Source organism: Lichenostomus cassidix, chromosome 13 (genome assembly GCF_008360975.1).
Source record: "Lichenostomus cassidix isolate B80296 chromosome 13, HeHo_3.0, whole genome shotgun sequence".
In the NCBI taxonomy this organism is placed as follows: domain Eukaryota; kingdom Metazoa; phylum Chordata; class Aves; order Passeriformes; family Meliphagidae; genus Lichenostomus; species Lichenostomus cassidix.
Genome location: NC_139494.1, coordinates 1,458,045 through 1,475,184, shown reverse-complemented (window position 1 = coordinate 1,475,184; position 17,140 = coordinate 1,458,045). Strand labels below are relative to the sequence as shown.

General features: G+C 46.3%; 2 protein-coding genes across 4 annotated transcripts in view; one reads left to right on the top strand and one right to left on the bottom strand.

The window, feature by feature from the left end:
- The window catches only part of CTNNA1 (catenin alpha 1), a 120,850-nt gene that overhangs the window by 46,297 nt on the left and 57,413 nt on the right, over positions 1-17,140 (bottom strand). The window contains exons 8-9 of the mRNA XM_085073242.1: positions 3,615-3,695; positions 2,657-2,809 (exon numbers count right to left, since the gene is read on the bottom strand). Coding sequence (XP_084929368.1) covers positions 2,657-2,809; positions 3,615-3,695 — 234 coding nt within the window. The remainder of the gene's footprint in view (positions 1-2,656; positions 2,810-3,614; positions 3,696-17,140) is intronic.
- LRRTM2 (leucine rich repeat transmembrane neuronal 2) lies at positions 10,778-13,836 on the top strand. Of its 3 annotated transcripts, none has more exons than XM_085073238.1 (2): positions 10,778-11,404; positions 11,740-13,836. In XM_085073238.1, the coding sequence occupies exons 1-2, from the start codon at positions 11,401-11,403 to the stop codon at positions 13,287-13,289; spliced, it is 1,554 nt and encodes a 517-aa protein (XP_084929364.1). In that variant the 5' UTR covers positions 10,778-11,400; the 3' UTR covers positions 13,290-13,836. The 3 variants fall into 3 exon arrangements, with proteins under 3 accessions (XP_084929364.1, XP_084929367.1, XP_084929365.1); XM_085073241.1 differs by having other exon boundaries at positions 10,783-11,404; positions 12,189-13,836; XM_085073239.1 differs by having other exon boundaries at positions 10,783-11,404; positions 12,168-13,836.

Sequence of the window (17,140 nt, the reverse complement as noted above, 5' to 3'; positions counted from 1 at the left end):
CCTGTCAGTCAGGGCATGATACACCACAGCTCCATTCCTTGCTGCAGCTGTTTTGGCACATTTGATGGCTTGAGTCGCTCAGCAGCACTTGTGAGGGTAGTCCTGATAAGCTCCCTGCACACTTATCTCCCCTGAAAGCAGGTGGAAGCAATCACTTCCCATCTCAACAGGCAAAACATCTCCTGCTCTGCTCTTACACAGCCTTTTATTGTTTCTCCTGAGTTTCCTGCCCAAGAGCAGAATCATACGGGAGCTTGCAAACATCATTCTGGCACAGACACACCAAGACATTTTAAGTGCAACCCACCCCAACCCATCTTCCTGCACAGTGAATCTGACAGCTCATACCACTCCAATGGCTCTGATGCCCCTTGGGACAAGGGCTCTGCAGGAGCACTACTCCCTTCTGTCAAAACTAAGTGTATCTATTAATCCATCTCCATTCAGGGAAGAGGTTCATAAACCATCTAGATCATGCTACTCTACAACTACAGTTACATTTCAGACAGCAAAAGCAATAACCAAGCCTTCAAAAGGCTGTTGCAGTAGCATATCATTTTAGCAGAACCTTTTGATGTCAGTCAAAAATACTGCTGAATGTCTACTTTCAGGGGAATAGTCCTTGGAAGACAAGAGTGTCTGGCTGTAGAGAGGCTCTGGGAAAGTCCTTTGCAGCTTGGCATTTTCACACCAGGTAGGGCCAGTGTCAGAGAGGATGGAACTGTGGCTGCTCCAGTGGGACACGGCTCTTGAGGGGATAGGGAGAAAGGGCTCACCTGGCAAGGGCTGGGGAGAAGCTCAGGGACAGAGCAGCACAATTATGCCTCTGTAATTGTGGCAATAAACTCTGTGTGGACACCACACATCTGCTGAGGAGGTAGCAGAACTCTGTCAGAACAAGCACTGCTATTGTTACACCATTCAACATCTCCTGTAAACAAGCCCTAAAAATAATTTTCTAGATAAATCAGGCTTGCAACATGAAGAAGGGAGGCTTTAGACCAAACCCACTTCAAAGTGTTCCCAAGACTGTATCCTGCTGCCAAGGCAGGGCACAGCAGCACTGCCTTCCTTCCACATGCTGCTTTGCAGAACAACGTCAGTTACTTAAAATTTAGATTAGAATAACTTTGCAACTCTAGGAGGATGGGGATTGATGCTGAAGCATGACAAGCCAGAAGTGAAAAACGGATGCCTTCAAAGAATTAAGTATTTTCATTGGTTAGACAGCAGCTCTGAAGAGCTGGACAAGCTTCATGCATCCCAGACTATGGGGCAGTTGCAAAGCACACTCAGAACCCAATGAAAAATATATTATGCAAGTCAGAAACTACTTTTATTGATGTCTGGTAAGTCTTACATTTGAGCAGTTTAAATCTGCCCAGCTGTGTGAGAGTATTCCCCATGAGCCTTGGGGACACATGGGCTCCATTATCAAACACAGAGACCCCGAGAGAGCAAAACCACACGAAGCGGCCTGGGACTGTTCCCGGGGAGCTGCTGAGGTGAAGCACAACCAGCCAGTGCCTCAAAAAGCACGGAAGAGCACAGGAGGAGCTTTTGAAGCTTATTCCTAGTGGCATGTTTCCTCAACAATACCTATAGCTGTTTGTTCCTTGCCATTTAGCATCAGCTGGCACAGAACTCTCACGCGAAGGCGGTGGCAAGAGGCCGAGGATGCCGAGGTGTATCCATGAACTCAGGGCATGGACTGCTGCTGCTCTCTGCAAACACCCCCTTTGGAAATCTGCTCCCTTCAACAGTGCACTGATCACCCTTAAAGCGACTCCCTGACAGGAGGGGCAGCCAGGTGAGGGGCAGTCTCTTCTCTCAGGTACTGAGAGAGAGGACAGGAGGAAACAACCTCAAGCTGTGTCTGGGGAGATTCAGGACATCAGGAGGAATTTTTCCATGGAAAGGATGGTCAGGCATTGGCAGGGGACTCCCACCATCCCAGGAGGTGTCCAAGGAAGGCCTGGAGGTGGCACTCAGCGCTCTGGGCCCCACAAGGAGGGGATTGGGCACAGCTTGGACTTGATGATCCTGGAGGGCTTTTCCAACCCCAGCTATTCTGGGATTCCAGTTAAGACAGGTTGGTCCCATTTAACCTGGTCTTCCCCCCAGTAAGAGCTCTGGTCTGCAGTTCCACCAGCTTGAGAGCCTTTGGCATTTCATTGCAAAGGGGTGACAGGGATCAGCTGTGCTGTCATTCCAAGTGTTTTGTTTGCTCTTTGCACACACACAAGCAGGTTTTCATTCTAAAAGCCTTCACATAAAAGGCCTGTTTATGTTCAGTGGGATTTTACTGGAAAGAAAAAACCTCCATGCTTCAAAGCACTGGGTCAAACTGTCCAGCAGGACAATCTTGCCCTGGTCTCCCTTACTCCAAATGACCCCTTCCAAGTAACAAAACCTTTATCATATACTCAGATTGTAGTATCCACAAGTACATGGATTATTTAACAGCTCCTTTTGATAAGCTTACTTTTTAAATTATTTAAATATTAAATTGTGTTTAAATTCATTCAAATAAAATTTTAAAAGGAAATTTATTACAGAATTTGCTGTGTGCTTCAACAGAATTGAAAAACCTGTTTTGCCTAGTCCTGCCTTAATTTAACTAGCAATAATTAAATTTTAATTTGTACCATCTTACCTCAATCAATTTGTTGGCATGTTCACGGAAAACCTGGGCATATTCTTTAACTTCTTTTTCATTCCCATTCTTGGCAGCTTCAATCAATACTAAAAGAGGAACATTTGTTTCCAGAAAAGAGTCTGAAACATGGTCCATAACAGCTTTGCGGAGCTAAAATAAAATAAAAGAATGAGTTATTCTTCAGTAGTGTTCCATTGCTGTTTCCCTCCTACTGTATTAATACGTAAAGCTTAAACTACTTTTGTCATTGATCCTTTTTCCTTTGTGTGACCAAGGCTTTCTCTGCACTAAGTCTTGTCTACACACTTTTTGCTTCAATTTAAATTAAATCTCCTTTAAAAATGGATTCGTTATAGAAGTGCAAGTCACCAGTTTGGCCACAAATATTGATTTAGCAGCTCATATTGGTTTTGTCTGAGTAAATTTGCTGCTTTCCCTCAGCTGATTAAACAACACACTGATTTAACTTTTTTATTTTTCTGCTAGAATAAAAACATTTTTCAACAAACCTGATCCATATTCTCGCTTACTTGAAAATGGGAATATATTGCTTTACAACCAAACAGACAAAAGGGTGATACTACATAAATATAGTTCTGAAATAAAAAAACTGATGAACACAACCAGCATTATAAAGCATCACAGATTATCTTCAAAATCCATAACGTGAAAGTTGGTTTTTTTTGGGTTTTGGTTGGGCTTTTTTATCTCTCTTGGCATGAAGATGATCAAGAATCCAACATCCTTATCACACAGTTAACAGGGAATTACATTCCCACCCCACGCTTTCCTCTGAGCTACACACTGGAAGCTTACAGCTTTTAATTCACTGCAAACAGGCCAGCAAACCCACTGCCCATGAGAAACAAATCCCCAGACAACATTTCCAAGAGGGCAACCATGCAGCAATGCACTCATTTGTGCCAGCCAGTCCCACCTGTGACACATTCATTACCTGTCTGCGCAAGTCTCTGGTCTTTTTGGTCATTTTGTCAATGGCAGAGTTCAGGGCATCGCTCCTCTCCTTGCGTCCAGCCTGAAAAACAGCAGACAGAGAGGTAAACACGTATTCAGGGTCTCAAAGTACAACCAGTATTATTTATTTCAAGTATTTTGTCAGCTTCTTTTGCTATTTTTTAGGTCTGCAAAGTGATTATGCACACTGGCAGCGGAGTCTCCACCTCCCTGATAAGGCAGTCAGTGCTCCCTCCACACCACATCCCCAGGAATCACACACCACTGCCTGTGAGCAGGCAGCCGAAAGACAAAATCAAAAGTCAAATCCTTACAAACCATTTGTTGGGTAAGAAATTCAACATTTCAAGTGAGTCTCCAGGCCAACCCATGGGGAGCTGCCAAGGTTTGATCCAGCACATTTGTGTGAGCCCTGTTGTTAGAGAGAGCAAAGGGCCAGGCAGCAGGGGCAGCTTCTCTTTTCCACTGGGTCAAAAATAGCCTCATTTGTATCAAATTAAGAGTTAGATAAGACAATGGTGGTGGTCTGGTTTTGCTGGGAGTTTTTTCTGTACAACACAGTTTATATTAAGGTTTCAAAACACACTTTATGCAACCACAATCCAATTTCTGATGTCCTAAGCCACAATCAATATAATTATCCAGTTGAGAAGAAAAAGCATTTAGCAGTGCTGCAGTGAGGGTATGCCAGGTATCAATTCTCCAGGTGACAGGCTGCTGTGAAATATCTGAATGAACAGCCTTGTATCTAAAACATCAAGTCCACTCTACAGCAGAAATAAAAAATGGGGTGGAGGGAATTAGGATGTTGTAGTGTCATTATAGAGTAATGAATTATTGAAGATTTGTCACCGCCATGATCAAGTTATTTGATTCTCATCACAAAAGGTAACTGAAAAGCAACTGAGGCTAAACCCAGGAGCTCACTGTGACGCCACCACTGCCTTTGGCAGCCCCGGCGCTGCACCGTTCTTTGTTCTACATTCAAAAATCAAAGCTGAAGGCTCTAAATAAAGTGAAGATTAATGCACTGATTTACCCAACACTGTGCTGATCCCCTGCTCAGGGGATACGACAGACAAGACTCCCCGATCGATGGCTTTGTCCCTGGCATGCTGGTGGCTGTGGGCAGTGCTGGCACCCTGGGGGGACAGGGGAACACTGACCCCAGAAGCTGCCACCAGGCAGTGCCCCAGCTCCAAGCTGCTCCGAGACACCAACCTGCAGCAGCAGCTGCTTCTCCTGCTGATGTTCCACACCCATTTACCCACGGCAACGTGACCATTTCACTGACCCCACAGCACCCCTACTCCCACACACGGGGTTTTTTCCCAGGAATATGTTTGGATCTAAGATATATGCTCATCTATTATGCAGAAAGCCAAACATTCAGCTGTTCCAAGAAGTGCCATTTTACTTCTCCCTGGGTGCTCCCACATTACCATTTTAACAAGAAGCAGGAGCAGGCATTTGAGGTGATGCCACCCATCAATTCCATTTTGCTGTCCCTGGCTTCACAGCCCACAACAGCCCCGGTGCACAGCACCAGATGCTTTCTGGATGAGAGGAAAACCAAGAGATAGCTTCCACTAATGGACATTCAGTTCATGAGACCACTATGTAAAACACCCCACAGCACATTACAGCCTGAGCAGCACTGATTTCTCACTGCTGATCTGTTCCTCTGAAACTACACCATGTATTAGCACAGAAAGAGCTGCACAATCCAACCCCACTAGATTTTAGGAAGGCAGCTCCAGTTTATTTCCACACTCTTGGCATTCAGAAGTTTTAGTACAGAAGTTTGTCAAAAGCATGACCAGAATTTCCTTTGGAAGGTTGCAGGATAAAGCACCCTGCTAATCTAGCTGTGGTGAATTAGCACATGGAGCTACTAATTGGGTTCCTTCGTTAGCACTGAGAGGGGGAAGAACAGGACAGACCCAGGACACCTCAGTGGCTACAGACACCCTGCTGCCATGGACATCTAAAACCATCACAGCCAATTCTAACCAAAGTCCTGGAGACAAAAATGTTGAGTTTTGCCCAGCTGAAGTTTCTTGACCTTTTTCCCCTGCATAAAATGAAACAAAAACAAAATCAAACCCCATTAGGAGCTGGTGGAACACATGAAGACCTGCATAGCCTGTGGCAGCAGGAACCCTCCCAGGAACAGAAACACACTGAAGATCATCCCTGACTACAACACTGTCACTTCGTCCAGGCTCCCACACACCTCAGGAATTTTACCCATTGGTTCCACCCTACAGCTCAAAAGTCCTGTTTGAGCTGGTCTCCCTCTCTCAAGTAATAAATCATGTTTTAAAAGCTCCAAGTGCCAGTTTAGCACTTCTGGGTAATTTGTTCCACTAACCAATTAGCCTTACCATTAAAAACTGGTCCTCATGTCTAGTGTGAACCTTCATTGAGGAGCCAGCTAATGACCCAGCAGCACAAGGCAGCCCAGCCATCAGCTCCTGCTATCCACAGAATTAGGAGGACTCACAAGAGTGAAGCCCAAATATTCAGATTTCTAATAGGAATTTTAGATATTCAGCACAAAACTCTGCTGAGGGAATCACAAGCCCTGCAGTCAGTGAGCAGCTAATAGATTCAGTAGATTTAATAGGGTCATGATGACCATGTCAATCATTCTGTAGTATGATATCCCAACTCTGTCCAGTCTCATGGATAATGAATTTAGCCACGGTGCAAATTTACTTTAAATTAAATCAGATCTTTATCAAAGAGGATAGAATTGATGTTAAAAATTGCTCGTTTCCCCCACCACTGCTGCCCTGCTTGGAGAGCAACACAAACATTCCCTGTTGCATCCCTGCAGTCCCAGATCACACCACCATCCCCAGCAGGGCTTGTTTTAATGCTCAAAGCAAAGAAAGGGGATTTGTATAAAGGGAGGGGAGTAAATCACCATTTCTGTCACAAAGCATTCCTGCTGTGGGTGTGCCATCTGAATCCTGACAGCCAAAAGACAGACCCAAGCTCTTCCTATAGCTATGGAGGTTGAAATCTAATCCCAACTGATTTACAGAGGTACAGGAGCACGGTGGTGGTGGTGCATTCCACAGGAGCAGCAGAGCATGTGCTCTAACCAGCTAGTCCAAGGTATGTTTTTGTAGTTAAATCACAGATACCTGTTGTTAATCTTAAAGGTGCATCTCAGTTTGGGTTAAGCTGAGCCCACAGAGCTATTGAGGGAGATAGTGCCTCCTGCTCAGCACCACCTCACACCATCCCTGCAGAGCCCACCACCCCTCCTCCCCAAATCAGCATCCAGATGTGAGCCAGATGTGCCACTGCTGGGTCACCACTGCCCCACCTGCCACCCACCACACAACTACCCAAAAAGGATGGTTGGCAGAGAGGTTTCTGCTTCAGGTAATCTGAGAATTGTCTTCTGGGCAGCATCCTGGTTAATGACGGGAATTGAATAAGTGACAAATGAGTGCTTGGCACACCTTCCTGTGGGCAGGCAGTGAGTGGTGTGTCACTGTGCCACCTCTGAGCTCTGCTTCCAGGGCAAACAGGACTCAGTGCTCAGGTGCATTTTGTGCCAGGCTTCATTTTGCCTTGCCACCCAGCCTAATTCCACAGGGATAACCATCCACAGCCCTCCATCACTGTGACAGCAGGGCTGCCAACAAATTCCAGATAGAACAGTGCTGATTCAAGGCCAGGCAGTGTGAGCAGTGAAGTGTGACCCACATGAACTCCACTCCTGTTTTCACATCCCAGGCCTGTCGGTGGAGGAAGCAGGACGGTGCCCTGGTTTGCTGCAGGAAGGAGTCTCCCACAGCCAGCCCACAGCTCAGCAAAGCACAAGGGACTGCACAGCATTGTCCAGGGGTCAGCAAGAACCTCAATGACAATAAAGCTGCCTGCACTGTCCCTCCTGCCCAGCTGGCAATGCCGCTGCAGTCCCACGCCGACATCCCTCCCCACGGCCAGGCTGCACCATGGAGAGGGGAAGGGTGGCTCCTGCATTCACCCTGGTACCAGGAAGAATTAGAATGTGCAACCAGGTGCAGAGAGCTGCCAGACAGGGAGGTGACAGCCACCACACCATGCCACCACACATGCCCTTTGCTCCCAGAAAGACAAGGACACCCGACCTACAGAGCCTTGTCCCATCCCTCCCACTGCCCTCCCCCAAAGGACTCTCCAGCTGGCCTGAAGCACTGGGCACATCTGCTGCTGCTACATCACCTCAGACATGACTTGGTCTCATGTGTCCCCTTCCCAGGGGCTCATGGCAGTGCATTTGAGTGACAGAGCGCACGGTGACGCTCCAGCCACACGTCCCTGCTCACCTCCTGCCTCACCGCCCCGTGACACAGCACAAAGACAACCTTCTGGCCAAAAAGCAGCAAATACTCCCGTGGTCCCTGAGGCGCTTACACCCAGCAATAACTCCCACAGCCATTCCTGCAGGCAAAGGGGTGAGCTGGCTGCCTGTGCAGTGCCACACACGTGTCCCAGGTGTGTGTCCCAGGTGCTGCAGTCTCACCTGCAGTTTCAGGGCTTGCACCCTCCAGGCCCCCAGCACAGCAAAGTCACGCAGCCCCCATATCTGCATCAAGTAAAATTAGCTTGTATGTTGTTCTTAATATACTAGGAAGGCTTCCACAAGATGTCAGCCTAACTAAATGACAACGCTCGCCTCAGGGTGCAATTCTACTTCCCCAGCACATGGGTTAAGCAGGAAAACCAGTTGTGGTGCTGCTCCAGGAGTGGGGTAAGTGAGAAGCCCCACTTCTGGCCCTAGCAAGCTTTCTCCTGCCAATTTCCCTGTCCACATTACACGTGAGAGTCCAGGCTGCCATAAAGCTCCACTGTGGCAGAAGTGCCCAGATGGCATCAGACATGGTTTCATTGCCAGGCAGTGAGTTTTCACTCTTAGAAGAAATACATCTGCATGAGTTTTCTGGGGGTTTATTCCCAGCCTGTTACACCTTGACACCCCAGGCAGCTCCCAAGGAACAATGTGAATGTTACTGCAGTGTTCTAGACTTAGGAGACTCAGATGCACACTTGTGGCAATAACTGTTATTTCACAGCAAGTGCACATAAAAACATGTTTTGCTAAGAAAAGCTCCCATAAAGTTCGCGTTAACAGTTTCCTAAACAGGAAACTCGCTGGCAAGGTGCTAAATAGCCCTTGTTTGGTTAAGGGCCAAAGAATGGAGAGCTTCAGAAAAGGAGCAACTCACCGTGTTTGAACATTAACTCTTAACTCTGTGCCAAATTACACAATCTTAACGTGGGAGGTACCTACCAGCAGATATTGATGCAAAAAAGCAAAATGTTTCCAACGACACCTAATTTCAGTCTCCTGGGAGGAGCAGAAGAGGCAGCACTGGGGAGGGCTAACAGCTGACCTCAAATTATTCTCTTTGGAATGTTGTTGTTAAATGTTATGGTAACATATTGAAATGTTATTAGAATTCAAAACAACACTTCAGATCAGGGTGTTGCACAGAGCAGCTCCAAGAACTGTCCACAGGTGCTGCAGAGCTGCGGTTCTGTCCAACAGCTGGCAGCTGAGCCTGAGCTCTTTGTATACTGAGCATTAAAGAAGAAGAAACTCTTTAAATAGGCTTATGTAATTTCTTTGCATGTATTTCTTTCACCCTGGAGCAAATGTGAAAACATTTACAATGGCAGAGCAATTTAAGAAATTTATCTAACATTTCCTAATTTGCTTAATCATTAAAGACAGTTACTCTGATTGGTTTAGGGTAGGGTTTATTTGTTTTGCTTTAGCTTTCTTTGGGGTTTTTGAGGTTTTATTCTTGTGTGGTTTTAAAGAGTTCACTTTTTCCTTCCCTTTACTTTCCCCTTAAGTCTGCCCATCCCGGAAAAGGAGCACCAGAGGCAGTGTTACCATTCCACCACAGGACAGCCAAGGGAGATGCAGGCAGAAAGCAGCAGGTCTTAGTTTAAGCAAGTACCTCCACGGACCCAAAGCAAGGAACCAACACTTAATAACAAAGGTAAACGCCCATTTTATTTTAAAACCTTTTGGCACAATTCATCTTGTTCCATCTGCATGAAGTTTGTTATTCTCGGCTCATTTCAGATCTTGAAGGTTGGAGGTGATACCTCGCTGCTACACAGCAAACATTTTCAAGTGCCTCCTACTACATTATTGCTTTATATCTCAAGGTGAAAATTTAAAAAAGCTTATCCAAGTTGCCCAGAGTGGGAAACCAACATTCCCCTGCCGCACCCACACTGAGCCACGACTAGAGCAGTGGCTGCGAAGGCTGCACCTGCACATGCATCCTAAAAACCTATAAAAATGGCAATCAAGCCTGGTCATTTACCTTTCAGGACCAGCTGTCCCGGAGGAGAGGTTGCTCTGAAAAACGGGGTAGTGAACCTTTCAAGCAAATAACCATCCCTAAGAGCCCACTGTCCTTGCTGTGTGTGCACACTCTGGCCAGAGCCCGGCAGGGCTGGAGCAGCACACGCAGCTCTGCAGGGGCACAGCTCTGCAGCCCCACAGGATAACTGCTACAGCCAGGGGCTCAGGGAGGCCGTGTCCCCCTTTCTGAGGGGACACTCAGCAGCAGGACACAGCGAGTGACATCGCACCGCTCTGAGCCCTGACTGTGAATGTCAACCTCACCGTTTCCTCCCTGCACTCCAGTGCCCAGGAAAAAGCAAGTACAAAAGCCACCATTTGGGAGGAGAAAATAGATTTTCTAGTTTCATAACTGCACACTGTCAAGCCGGATTCCAATTAAATTTTTCCTGTGCCCTAACGCAAGCTTGGCTTTTTCCAGAAATTTCTCCTGGCTTGAAGTGCTCGCTCCTGTGCCCTGCTCTCGGGTTGTACTTCTGACACACCAGCTCCAGCTCCACCACTGCTCTGCACTTCTGCAAGGACCACAGTCGCACAGTTGTCACACGGAGCTCTGAGCTGCCCAATCCCTCTCACCTTCATGAAAGCTGGTGCTGACCAGCATTCTCTGTTCAAACTCTGTGCATTTTGCATCTAAAAGTTCCTTTCATGCAGGGAGATTTAGCAGAGAAGTGGGAGCAGGCAGCACTCAGGCACTTCCACCCGCGGCTCTGCGCTGCTTTTAACCCCGGCTGAGCAGAGCCGGCGCAGATGTGGGGGGAGCAGGGTGCTGCAAGTCTCTCCTGCTCCTTCTTCCGCGGGGACGAAGGACTCCTGCCGTTGGATTTTCCCCCCTCTATCAGTGGTCTTTAACAGGATCACAGTATGCAGCACAATGCTTTAAAACAGCAAAGCTTCTGGAAAACCCAAACAAAAGGAACGTCACCAGGTGACGTCAGCCTATATAGAGCCCTGTGTGGTCGCAGCGCATAAGCAAATCCATTCTTGTACCGCTTCCCTGAAAAGCTTTTCAGTAAATGCACTCATGCTACTACAGGAGCTTCTCTCAGCAATAAGCCACCCATCTGCCATCAACAAGTTAGGACTAAAGGAAGCCACAGCTGCGGAAAAGGAAAACGTGAGCTTCAATTAACCAGCTGAGCAGCCACGGAGGACGAAAACTTGTATTAAGATTTAAAAATTGCAGACCTGTCAGAGGAGATCAAGGCAGCAATTTCAAAAGGAATATTCCAAGAGAGCATCGTGGATTTTGCACTAATATCAAAGGACACTAAACCCAGTCAATTATTCAAGGCTGTCTTACATTAGAGCCTTTCACAGACTCACGGCGTTGAGTCTCAAACTACGACTGAATGCACCCTCCAATGTACTCAAAAGAATGGGTAAGTTCCTGCGTTTCTCTGTTCCTTGTATAATGAATGACAGCTCTGCTTTAAAGGAGCAGTTAAGATGCTAAAGCTGATTGCTCTGCACTGAACCTTTTGAAAAAAATGTTTTCTGATAGTGCCACTGTAACCCTCCGTAATCGAGATAAAGCCTCCTCCTAAGTGTAATGTCCAAGTATTCGGTTTGTCGTAGTAAGTTGTTTCTTGCATTTAGAATTAGCTTGTTGGAAATGCATGGCAATGTTATCTGCAGTGAAATCTTCCACTGTGATGTTCCAAGTGTACTGATAAGGCTATCCTATCTTGTTGTTTTCCTAAATTATATTCTGCAGGCTTACATTTCAAGTGGCCATTAGGGGCTCGTATGCTGGCAGCACTATATGCAATGAGTATGGTTTTAAAAATGCTGCCTGCCTTGGGCATGGCTTGTCCACCAAAATGTCGCTGTGAGAAGCTGCTCTTTTACTGTGACTCTCAGGGGTATCACTCAGTGCCAAACACCACTGAAAAGGGCTCGCTAGGTTTGTCACTGAGGCACAATTATATTACTGAACTTGAAAGGGATCAATTTGCAAGCTTCAGTCAACTTACTTGGCTTCACTTAGATCATAATCAAATTGCAACAGTCAGAGAAGATTCTTTTCAAGGACTGTATAAACTTAAGGAATTAGTCTTAAGTTCCAACAAAATCTTTCATTTGCCAAACACAACTTTTAGCCAGCTGCTTAACCTGCAGAATTTGGACCTCTCTTTTAATCAGTTATCCTCTCTGCACCCCGAGCTCTTCTACGGCCTTCGCAAGCTACAGACCTTGCACTTGCGATCCAACTCCCTGCGGACCATCCCGGTCCGCCTGTTCTGGGACTGTCGTAGCCTGGAATTCCTGGATTTGAGCACAAACCGCTTGCGAAGTTTGGCTCGCAATGGATTTGCGGGATTAATCAAGCTGAGGGAGCTTCACCTAGAGCACAACCAGCTGACAAAGATTAATTTTGCTCACTTCCTCCGGCTGAGCAGCCTGCACACACTCTTCTTGCAGTGGAACAAAATTAGCAACTTGACATGTGGGATGGAGTGGACCTGGGGCACCTTAGCAAAGCTCGATTTGACTGGAAACGAAATCAAAGCCATCGACCTCACCGTCTTTGAAACTATGCCTAACCTTAAAACCCTCCTCATGGATAACAACAAGCTCACCACTCTGGATTCCAAGATCCTGAGCTCCTTGAGATCCCTCACCACCGTGGGCCTCTCCGGCAATCTGTGGGAATGCAGCCCAAAGATCTGCGCCTTGGCCACATGGCTGAGTGGCTTCCAAGGTCGGTGGGAGCACGCCATCGTCTGCCACAGCCCCGACCACACCCAGGGAGAGGATATTCTGGATGCAGTGTATGGTTTTCAGCTTTGCTGGAATTTATCGACTGTTGTTACCCCCGTGGCTACGACGTCGTACACAGCTCCAACTACCGAGTACACGAAAAGAATAAGCTCTTCTTATTTCCATGTGGGAGACAAAGAGATTCCAACTACGGCAGGCATGGTCGTTACCACCGAAGAACAGTTCCCCGAGCCAAACAATGCCATCTTCACTCAGAGGGTAATTACAGGAACAATGGCTTTATTGTTTTCTTTCTTTTTTATCATTTTTATAGTGTTCATCTCCAGGAAGTGCTGCCCTCCCACACTAAGAAGAATTAGGCAGTGCTCAATGATTCAAAACCACAGGCAGCTCCGATCCCAAACGCGGCTGCATATGGCCAATATGTCAGACCAAGGACCCTATAACGAGTACGAACCCACCCACGAAGGACCCTTCATCATCATCAATGGCTACGGACAGTGCAAGTGCCAGCAGCTGCCCTATAAAGAATGTGAAGTATAATACCTACAGCCCATCACAAAGTAAATCAGATAAGTAACCTATTTTAAAATTGTAGGGACCTACATCAGATTCTAATTTTTACAAATGTTGACATAAAGCCTAATTTTCCAAGCTACTTAATGGAAACATTGTTTATGGAGTGGTGCAGTATTTTTAAGTTTTTTAAAAAATAAATCCATAATATTTTCAGTGTTAAAGAAGCAATGACTACATTAAACTTGCACTCCTAATGTTTAAAAGTCTAAAGAGATGCTCACCTCAAACTATGTAAAATGTTTCATGTTATGTAATTATATGACTGTGTGTAAACATTTATACCCGAGTCTCCATATTCTACTTTTTCTACTGAAAACAGTCCAAGGGGAAGGATACTGGATCTCTGTACAGGGATCTGTGGGGGACGTGCGTTCTGTTTGTTCCACTGCAGCTGGAGGATCCCAAACACTGCAGCTGGCTCTGGGCACTTTAAGGGCAGCACGGAGGAAGATTTTCCTCCTCTGATCCTTTCACTCCAGTAAAGGAAGAGAGGGAAAACAAAACAAAAAAATAGAGCAACAAAGGTCCAGGTGGGAATTTCTGTGCATTGGGATGAAATTTATTTGAAACACAGTTTGGCTCTGTGCATATTCATAGCCTGGCTTGCTGAAAGGGACAGCAGGCACAGAAAGGAGCAGTTCACACGGGCACACACACATGGGCACAGAGCCCCAGGCAGGATGGGCACACACACATGGGCACAGAGCCCCAGGCAGGATGGGCACACATACAGAGAGCTCCAGGCAGGATGGGCACACACAGGAGCAGGATGGGCACGCACACACACACAGCCCCAGGCAGGATGGGCACACATACAGAGAGCCCCAAGCAGGATGGGCACACACACACACACAGAGCCCCAGGCAGGATGGGCACACACACAGGAGCCACAGCCCCAGGCAGGATGGGCACACACAGGAGCAGGATGGGCACACACACACACACAGAGCCCCAGGCAGGATGGGCACACATACAGAGAGCTCCAGGCAGGATGGGCACACACAGGAGCAGGATGGGCACAGACACACACACAGCCCCAGGCAGGATGGGCACACACAGGAGCAGGATGGGCACACACACACACACACACACAGAGCCCCAGGCAGGATGGGCACACATACAGAGAGCCCCAGGCAGGATGGGCATACATACACATGCACACACACATGCACACACACACACAGGAGCAGGACAGCCCTCCCTCCGTGTGTCCCCAAACTGGCAGCGTAGCTTCTTTAGGGAGGCTCAGAACACTGGGATCGATTGGAAATATTAAGTACATTCAGTACCGGCTCCCTGGTTTCACTTGATGATGCTTTTCATGAATTCAGGCTAATTACTTAATGATGATGAACAAACAGCATTTCAACACCTTTTCATGTGTAAATACCCTTAATGTAAGGTTCTCTTAATTAAAAGCAAATATCAACAGCGAGGTTAAGGAGAAGAGGGAAGGAAGAAAGGAAGGAAGGAAGAAGCCTCTCTTTGTCCCCCTGCTGCCCCCCCCAGCTGAGGCTTCCTCTCGCTGGGAAGCTATTTTCATGCACTAACTCCACTGGTTTCTCTGGAGACAGAATTAGCCCCTGTAATATAAGCTCTCACTTGTCCTCCTCTTCCAAAATTCAAGATAAAAAAAGACCCCTTCTGATAAGTTAGGATAATATAATTAGTTTATAGAATAGTTCACTGAAAAATGTTTTTGTTTTTTACTTGATATGGGACAGAATCTAAACTAGTATGACTTAAAAAAAAACATATATAAATATATATACACACATACACCCCCCCTCATTCTAAGGGGTAATTTGGTTTCTTTAGCCAAAAGTACCATATTGCTATTTATACTCTATTATGAAATTATATGTAAATATTTGCAGATCTATGCAGTGATGGTGGTACTCAGATGCCACGAGGGTGGGGGGGTGGGGGGTCTGCAAAGGATTACATTATTTTTAAGTCAATTACTCAAATATTGTGAACATTCTAACCAAAGCTAAAAGATTCAGAGGGATGGAAAACTATTTTATATATATATACGTGTATGTATAACTAAAAAATGTGTTGTGTCCAATGCTGCAGTGTTAAACAATTACCAGCACACCCCGATGAAGAAACAAAATTCCTCACAGTGTTGCCATACCTTGACCAAATCCATAATTACAGTATGCTAATTGTGATGCACTAAACTATCCTGCAAACTTTTTAAACAGAAAAACCACTGCATAAAAATCTCTTTGCTATTTCACTCTGCTTTTCTCTCTGTATTACCACTTAGTGAGGTATTTAGGGTGCAATTATACAACAGTTTGATGTTTTCTTGTGAGATGAATTCGTCCAAGGCAATTACGGCAAGATAAGTAACTTCTGTTAAGATTTTACGTAAAGGTCTTTCAATTGCTGGCTTTGAAGATATTAATTTGCATCATTTTACTTTTACATACAGTGTCCTTATTATAAAACCAATATTTTGTTTACTTCCCTTGACTCTGTACTTTAATGGAAGAGATCCAGTGAAGCCTAATGGATTTCCATAGAGATACCTTTGAACTCTTGTTACTGTTAATACTAAGATGAATCCATTTACACCTGTTCTGCAAAATTAATTACTGCTTTTAACTGACTACAAAAAAATCCTGTGGGGTAGGTGGACAAAGAGCAAATATTCTGTATGATTAAATCCCATGTGAGGCAGAAGGCGAGAGCTAAACTGAGAAATACAAACCCACACTGGTCCCCAGGGGTATTTAGCTGACTGCAGGAAGACTTGTCTTGCTCCTTCTCATACCTAAGTGCTCCCAGCTCTCCCCAGGCCCAGGAGGATGCTCCAGGGGCACGTGAGTGAGCAGTGAGTGGGCACTGAGTGGGCATCACTGTCCCTCCCTCACCTGGCACTGGCTGGCACAGGTTGGCTCTGGGAGCCTGGGGAGGAGGCACTTAGGGATGACTTCCACCTACAGCTGCAGGGTACCAGCACAGACAAAGCTATCACTGAGCTCATTAATTATCCTGGCAGCCAAATGATCTGGCTACACTGCCATCCCCCATCAGATGTCAACACTGAACTCTGATGGCCTCAGCTGCATGTGCAGGAAGCAATCCCACCTCTTCCCTGCAGGCCTTGCAGAAACCCTTGCTGTAAGACAGGTCAAGGGGTACCACATCAGTCTTCCACATGGGAACAAGAAGTGGCTGCTTGATGAAGAGCTGAGGTTCCTCCATAGGAGGTGCTTTCCCAACGCCCCAGCTCTTGGAGAAGGACATGGTCACACTCCATCTTTATTAGCTTTTAATTACACCCAAGAAGAGCAAAGACAGATGTTCCAGCAAATGCTGGATTTAACCCTCTTCTCCACCCCTGCCACTCATGGCAATTTTCCAAGCATTAAAGCACTGTTCAGTGCCTCTCCACGCAAACCCATCCAGGCACCTAACTTTTCCTTCCCACCAGCACTCCCAGTTTCCACTGGTCCTGCAGTGCCTGGCTTGCAGAAGGCCCAGCACGGCACCAACTCCCTCTCTGTACTCCACACTGATGTACAGCCAATCTCCCAAATGCCGTGGTTTATGTCTGCTATTTCCAAACCCATTTGTTGCCAGGTTCCAGGCATAAGCAAAGCAATTCTGCAAACATTACATTTAGGGTAACAGGTATCATAAAACTCGCAGAATGTCAAACAGTAGCAGTGAAGTCAACTTGAATTCCCTGCGGAGGGACAGCGAGCGCCAGGCAGAGCCATCGCTCTGCACAAGGACACGGCCAGAGGCTGTTAATATTTTTTAATTTAAAGTTACTGTCTTCCATTCGCAATTGCTTG